At 42.4% G+C, this 7,967-nt stretch overlaps 1 protein-coding gene across 1 annotated transcript; it reads left to right on the top strand.

The window, feature by feature from the left end:
* Positions 1-5,391: 5,391 nt before the first annotated feature.
* LOC143869778 (uncharacterized) lies at positions 5,392-6,075 on the top strand. Its single transcript, XM_077376335.1, has one exon. It carries the CDS (start codon positions 5,392-5,394, stop codon positions 6,073-6,075), a length of 684 nt encoding a protein of 227 aa, XP_077232450.1.
* The last annotated feature ends 1,892 nt before the right edge of the window (positions 6,076-7,967 follow it).

Here is a 7,967-nt window from a genome sequence, read left to right on the forward strand (position 1 = left end):
AAACTCTAAGGAGGGTATGAAGACAAAGGTCGGATCACATCAATTCTCCTCGGGTGGGAAGAATTTAACTTTGTCGTGTAGAGCACTATTACATGCTGAAACATGAACTCACTGAGATGTCGCATTAGGACATCTAGCCAAAAACCCAATCTCCCTCGCCCAAAAACCAATTATCACCAACAAAATGCTCAACAGATCCCTAATGTCCATGTGCTGATGAAGTAACCTCCATAAGATGAAGTGATAAAGGTTTCGGTGGAATGTTAAAAGTGTGTACGATAAATTTCTTCGGTTACGAAATGATGGTGTTGAAGAAGTATCATCATCAAACTCCCAAAGATAGATACCTGGCCTCTACGGTGTATGTCTACATCTACTTGGTACAGATCGTGGATAGCATATTGCCGCTCCAACACCGCTTGGCATACCTCTTCAATATAATAAACAAGATCATCGGCCTCAGTGCTATACCAATCGGGGTAGGTGTCGACACCCAATTTTGTCAAGGCGGTACTAATGATAGGGGTTGCGAGGAAGAACCTTATGATGAGTCCCAGAGCACCAAATGTGTTTCTCTCAATCTCTCTTTAGGGTATTTACAAAAGGAAATGATTTCCAAAAACCTTATTATCTTGGAGAAACAACCGGAAAGATTGTTTTTATAACACCCGCCTTTTTGGGCAACCAAAATGCCTGTTTTTACACAGCACCTGCCCTTTTTCGGCAAACTAAAGGAAATTTTTGTCTCCCAAAACCAAGCAATTTAGGTTCATTGGAAAGTACGTGAAACCACAAGTCCAACGCACCTGATCGCGCTTAAATCAGAGTTCAAATGAAGAAGTTATGCGTGTTTTAAACTACCGATAAAAGACGAAAGCATATAAAACAAACAATCGCGGGAACCGAGAATGGCACCACCCCCCAAATTTACCCTAGACGAATTTGGGTTGAAAATAACCAAAATAACCCCCCTCCTCTATAAATAGAGCAGAGGGGTTCCTTTCTCTCCCTCTCTCGCCCTCTCTGGTTTTAGGTGTATACACCCCCCTCTGGTGTATTTCTATACACCGAACCCCTGCAGAAATCTAGAAAAAACCCTAGTTAGATTGTATTTTAGAAGAGAGAAAGTAGAGAAACACTAAGTAGCTCTCACTGGGCGTTGGCACTCCGCCGAAATTCCGAAGGTTCGGAGCGACATCCGCTTTCTACGTTGTTGTTTTGCCGCATTTCGCAAAACTACGAGCTACTTTTCAATAGCAGCGCTGTTGTTCTGCTGAAATCTCGACGAACTCGGAGGCTTTTCGGCTATATAGTGCCGTTATGCCGCCGATTTCTCCGCAATTCCTGGTAAAGTTACATTTTCTTTCGGTACTTTCCTTTACAAAGTAAGGTACGAGGTGGTGACATCATAAGATCTCGGGAGCTCAAATTGTCCCTTGAACTTATGATATAAATCCCTCTACCTTTCTTTTTGCAATTTACAGCTTTCTGCTTTTTCCTTTACAAAGTAAGGTACGAGGTGGTAACATCATAAGATCTCGGGCGCTCAAATTGCCCCCTGAACTTATGATATAAATCCCTCTACCTTTCTTTTACTTTCTGCAATTTACAGCTTTCTGCTCTTTTCTTTACAAAGTAAGGTACGAGGTGGTGACATCATATGATCTCGGGCGCTCAAATTGCCCCCTGAACTTATGATATAAACCCCTCTGCCTTACTTTTACTTTCTGTACTGGCTTTTCTGTTTGATTTATGAAGAGGGAGCCTACTTTGGATTACTTGCAGTATTCCTTTAGAGTCTGTGACATATGGTCTCAAATAGGATCGAACCAAACCGCGCTTCTTTTTTTGATTTTTTCTGTAAATCCATTTCATTTACATTCGGAATTAAGCATAACCTAACAAGGGAGATAAAATCCGATTACTTCATTTCAAATCCTTCGAAAATGCCAATCTAAGTTAAGAGACCGGATTAATCTGGGCAAGAGAGGTGCCTAACACCTTCCCCAATTGTAACTACAACCAGTACCCAAATATCTGTAAAGACCACGGCTTAAAAATAGAGTAAAATAAAGGTTCAAAGGCCCAGAGCAAAAGAACCCCTTTGAGTACTGTTCTCATAACGAAATTCGAGCCCGGTTGCTCATTTCCTTAGAAGAACAGAAACAGGTCCTAGTCCCTAATCCAGGTGGCGACTCTGAGGTTCTCTAACTTGCGAAGTTAGGACTATGGTCCCGAGTTTGCAAATAGCGCAGATCTAACACCCCCTGAAAACCCGATTGTAGGATCCCTTGCCGTCCTGCGCAACGAGGGAAAAAACTGGCTCCCACAGACTGACGACTTTGCTGGGGAGAACTTTTAGACATGAAAATCCCTCTCAGCAGAGCTGTTATCAAAATGAAAAAGGTTGTAACTCTTTATGACTAACTTGGCATTTTCAAAGAATTTAAATCAACTAATTTGATTTTTCTCCTTTATTAGGGTTATCCTTAACCCGATGTAGCCTTCAGGGGTATTCGCAAGTTGCGAACGCTCCCGACAAGCAAAATAAAAGAAGTGTTAGACTTACTTTTCAGTACATAAACACTTTTCACACATCTTTTTGCAGGGATTGTTAAGAGCCAATGCTCAAAATTGCAGCAAAAAATTGCCGCCAATTGCGCAAAAATGCCATGGGAGGCACCTAGGCTTACCCCTTTTTTTTTTAATTTTCACACACACACACACACACACCATATGGCATTTCATCACCCGCTTGCATACCTATTTACCCAGGAGTGACTAGCCCTTGGAGCGGATTCAGTTGTATTTGGGATTTCATCACCTGCATCTGCTGGTCACGCATCCATTTGAGGTGAAAGCACCACCTCTTTGCATGTCACCCTTGTGGTGGCGTTAAAACGATGATGTATTAATTGCCCGCCGCATCCAGGAACACTGGGCAAGGGTTTGTTTAATCACATTGGCAAGAGGAACCTTCAAGCCTTCATCCCCTGCATAGCCCTGCATACTACGCACTTAAATGTACCATGCCCTGCTTAAGAGCATGCTGATCTTAGAGTTAGGTAAGCCTATCAGTTACTCTTGAGAGATGTGAGTGTCTTCCAAAATAGAAATACACTAAACCTTTGGCCCACCTCGGGCATGTTGAGAGAGTCTAGAAAGGTGTCCCCGAGTTGCCTCAATTCTTGCTAGGGATGTCATTACCCTAGCCCGATGCGCAAACGGTCACAGTTTACTTTTACGCAAGATTTGAGGTTACTTTTAACCTTTAGTTTTGTCCAGAGTCATGCTTGCAAACCCATATCATCAAATTCCTTGGATAAGTAACCATTGTACCCTAGAGGGGTGTCCGTCTTAAGGTTGATAAGCTTAACCTAAAGGCCCTCATTCTGGTCCATCTTTCAAAACATTTTGAAATCCCTCAATCATTTCCCAAATCTAGATCGTCTTGGTCTCAGCCTCATCAGGCTCTACTTTTTATAGAGTTCAGACCCGTCCTGACCATCGTTATGGTCAAAGCGGCGAAGCTCTGCTCAAATAAATGTCCAGACCAACTCGGTCTCAGCCTCAATAGGCTTTACTGTATTTTCTAGCCTAGCTATGTTCCGACCATCGTTATGGTCAAGACGGCGAAGCTTTGTTCAAATAAGTCTATTTATAGATTTGTGCAAACCATCCCGGTTAAATCCATGTTGTCTCGGTTAAACCCCTGTTTAAAGTTCATCTCTCCACACAGAGATAAACCTTCCTGATCATTTGTAATGGTCTGTGGCGGCGAAGCTCTGCTGCCCAAATTAACCCATCTTCCGGTACAAAGATAACCATTCGTGACCATTGTTATGGCCACAGTACCCGAGCTTCGCTCAATTCCAATTCGTCTTCCCGAAAGGCTAGACTCACTTCAAAACCATATGTTATGGTCAGCGGCAGTGGAGCTTTGCCCAATTGAACCCATCTTCCGGTAGGAAGATAATCCTATTCTGACCATCATTATGGTCACAGTACCCAAGCTCTGCTCAAATTAAACCAGCCTTTTCTAAAAGTATATACCCTTTCCAGGCCATTGTTATGGTCAGTAGCGGCAGAGCTTCGCCCAAATTTACCCATCTTCTGGTACAAAGATATCCCAGGTCAGGCCATTGTTATGGTCACAATACCCGAGCTTCGCTCAAGTCCAATTCGTCTTCCCGAAAGGTTAGACTCATTTCAAAACCATTTATGGTCTGTGGCAGCGAAGCTCTGCCCAAGTTAATCCATATTCTGGTATGAAGATATCCCAGGTCAGGCCATTGTTATTGTCACAGTACCCGAGCTCTATCCGAACCCATTCAGTCTTTCCAAAGGATGAGACTCATTTCATGCCAACCGTCATGATCAAATCAGTGGCAGAACTCTGCCCAAGTTGTCATCATCTTTCTCTGGGAAGATGGCCCTTTTCTGACCGGTGTTTTGTTCATAAGTCAGGAGTCATAAATCACGTCATGTTGCCTTCACTTTTGAAAACAACCTTGTCCCTACCTTTCTTCATGATCAAAAGCGTCAGGGCTCTGTTCAAATAAATGTATCTTCTCGCGAGAACATATACCCAGCTAAACCTTTGTCGTAACCAAAGTGTCAGACCTCTGTTCGTTTGTCACCTCGAGGTTAGGGTTAGATCTTTATGTAAATCCTATTCAAAGTCAATCTTTCTAGGGGTGTTTTCCCAATGTCCAAGCTGAAAGGGCAGACTCTGCTCTCGACCCCTCCCTTGCCCAGGATCCGTCCAAAATTTGTAAAAATTAAAAAAAAAAAACTTGTATGAACTCTAAAACTTTGTATGGTTCTTCATTGCGTGAAAAAGTTCTGAAACTAGTGTATGTATATTCCCATCCGCAGGTAGAAAATTCGTAGACTTGAAACCATTACACCCGAAAAATCAAAAGCCTGGTCCCGTACCAACTCTCGTCTAGAAAGAACTTTGGATTTACCGAGTCCTTCAATTCCTACTTACTCGGTAGAAATTCGGAACCGTCTAGTCCATCAACTCCTCTTGCCATCGTGGCAGAACCTACGGACCAGTCTCAGGTTATTCAAGAACTGCAACGGGCAGTAGTTGAACTCACTTGAAGTTTTCGTCATGTCTTGGAAGAGAACGCTACATTGAGAGCACCTCCTCAGGTTGCTGTGGCATCTGCAATACCTCAACAACCTATCCCTACTATTCAGGAAACCATACCAGCACAGCCTGCTAATCAGTCTACAACACAGCCTTTGGACCCATCCTTAGAAGAGCGGTATGCTGATGAGAATCATCCCCTTGCGCAGATAGTTAAGTAGTGGGAGGATAAGTTTGCCAAGGTTAATCAGGACCTCAAAGTCATTAAGGTTCAGAGGACATCAGGACTCACCATGCTAGATATCTCTTTGTTCCCCGAGGTACAACTTCCCACCATCTTCAAGTGGCCAGATATCAACAGATACGATGGAACTGGCTGTCCTCGTATGCATCTCGCAGCATTTGAAGGCATGCTCCGATCACAGAAACTGTCTCCAGAACAATTAGCATTGGCCTTTCAGATGTCTTTGGAAGGTGTGGCGCAGAAGTGGCTTTTAAATTTGTCTGAGTTACCGACTATGGGCTGGGACCGCATAATGAATGAATATATCAAACAATTCTCTCATGAGGACGGAACCAAAATTTCTCGCCGGGATCTCCAGTCCACTAAGCAAGAACCTATGGAATTTTTCTTAGACCTCATAAAACGTTGGCGTCAAAAGGCAGCTCAGATGCTCAAACGTCCGTCTGAGGAAGATCAGATAGACATGATGCAACAGAACTTAACCCTTTACTTCCAGCGCCCTATGGCCTCCCAAAGTTTCTCAAGTCTCAAACATTTCACTGACACGGGAAACAAGATAGATGATTCTATGGTGAGAGGATTGATACTAAGATCTGCACCAGAGTTAAAGTGTACATACTCCAAGAATCCTGAATTAGGGGCAGAAGTAAATAACACTTCAGCCAAAGTAGAAAAACGGGAGAAAAAACCGTCGCCTTCTCCACATTACCATCTGACGCGGTCACTGTTATGAGGGTTTCGATTAAGAATAACAAGCTCACTACTCGTACACCTAGCTCTCTCTCCAATCCACTACCAATAAACTACAGTGAGTGGGAATTCTATGAATATCATTAAGGGAAGGGCCACCCGACTGAGAGGTATGTCTCCTTGAAGTACGCCATCCAGCAACTCATCAACAGGGTGATTTCATCATCCCATCAGGAGCAGATATTACCTTCTAAAGATCATGGCTGGAAGCAGGAAACCATGAGCATTTGTGTTTTTCCCACAAAGTATGATTGTTGATGTTGGTAACACGAAACTCTCAAACTAGTCGGTACTTTTATCCCACTCCTTACTCCTCCGGATACAGACTTCTCGTCTTCTGAGTCCGACTCCTTTTCCGATTCTGATTCATCTTTTGAAAAAGCATCAAATGTAAATGAGCCTGACATGGGAGCGTCGGTCAGTTCTTCTCTGATGTATCTTACAAATCAATATAAGAACTTTCTCTGTACTCGCTTTTGTCTCTCGATTCTCCTGAAGTAAATGCTAAATAAAATGAACAACCCTCCTCAAACGAGGATGTCGATGAAACTCCCCTTAAGGTTAAGTCATTAATCAAACGAGAGGAGGAGCATCGAGCAAAACCTTTAGAAGATGAGTTTGAAACTATTAATATTGGTAGTGAATCCCTGCTTTAGGAGATTAAGATTGGCAAAACCTTATCCCCTGAAGAGCGTACGGAATTAACCAAATTGTTAAAAGAATTCAAAGAAGTCTTTTGCTTGGTCATATGAAGATATTCAAGGATTAAGTGAGGAAATTGTCCAGCACCATATCCCTCTCTTCCTAGAAGCCAAGACAAAGAAGCAAAAGCTTAGAAGAATGTGACCAGAATGGTTTCTCGAAGATCAAAGATTGACCAGCTAAAAGCAGGATTTCTAAAAAGTGTTCAGGTATCCTGAGTGTTTAGCAAACATCGTTCCAATACCCGAGAAAGATGGAAATGTTCGATCTTATGTCAATTTTAGGAATCTCAACAAAGCCTATCCAAAGGACGACTATCCAAACAGTGGAACACTGAATGTCAAGAAGCCTTCAAAGAAATCAAAAGTTGTTTGTCATCTCCCTCGGTGTTATCACCAACAATCATCCAATGACCATTCGTCAAAATATTCAACATCATGAACGTTACTCAGAAATTTGTCGAAGACAAAGTTGTCACAAAACAGTTAACTGATGCACCTACTAAAGATGCAGAGCAAAGTCGTGAACTTCCAGAGAGGGGGATATGGTGTTTAGATAATACCGAACTCATGTCTTCAATCTAACGGAAAAATTTAAACCAAACCGATCTCACCCCTACATTGTTGATAAGATCTTGTCCGGACAAGCCGTCGAACTTCTTGACCAAAATGGAGATAGAATTTCCAAACCTACCAACCTAAATCAAAAGATATCAAAGGCCTCCATGTGATGATCAGAGCCTAAAATGACTCACCTACAAAAATTTGAAACCGCTTTGAAGATGCCTTCAAGCCACGAACTACGTGGACTGATCCCAACCTCTTTGGGGTACGTAGGCAGCCTTGCAAAACTCAGGTTCGGTCACCCCTTTTGGCAAAGCCAACAGAAATCATCCCCCTTCGATCATTTTTCCCACAGAAAAGCCTCGAACTATGCGGTCCTGATCCCAATCCTTCTTTGGGGTACGTAGGTAGAAATAGAAACCTTCATGTCTTCAAATTGTCATAAAAATTTGTCAATCAATCAAATTGTCATAAAAATTTCTAGAAAATTCTAATTCCCCATCATGTCCTCAATCTTTAAACTATAGAAACAGAAACCTTAGGAATCATTGATTTTCTTTGCAAATTTGCTATACCATGATAGTTTAACCACCAAGATCGCTTTCATAAT

Source organism: Tasmannia lanceolata, unplaced genomic scaffold (assembly GCF_043159265.1).
Source record: "Tasmannia lanceolata isolate RefF3 unplaced genomic scaffold, GAP_Taslan_0.1 ptg000003l, whole genome shotgun sequence".
NCBI classification, from domain to species: domain Eukaryota; kingdom Viridiplantae; phylum Streptophyta; class Magnoliopsida; order Canellales; family Winteraceae; genus Tasmannia; species Tasmannia lanceolata.

Excerpts from the sequence above, each read along its gene's own strand:
- LOC143869778 (XM_077376335.1), top strand. The coding sequence starts at position 5,392 with ATGCTAGATATCTCTTTGTTCCCCGAGGTACAACTTCCCACCATCTTC.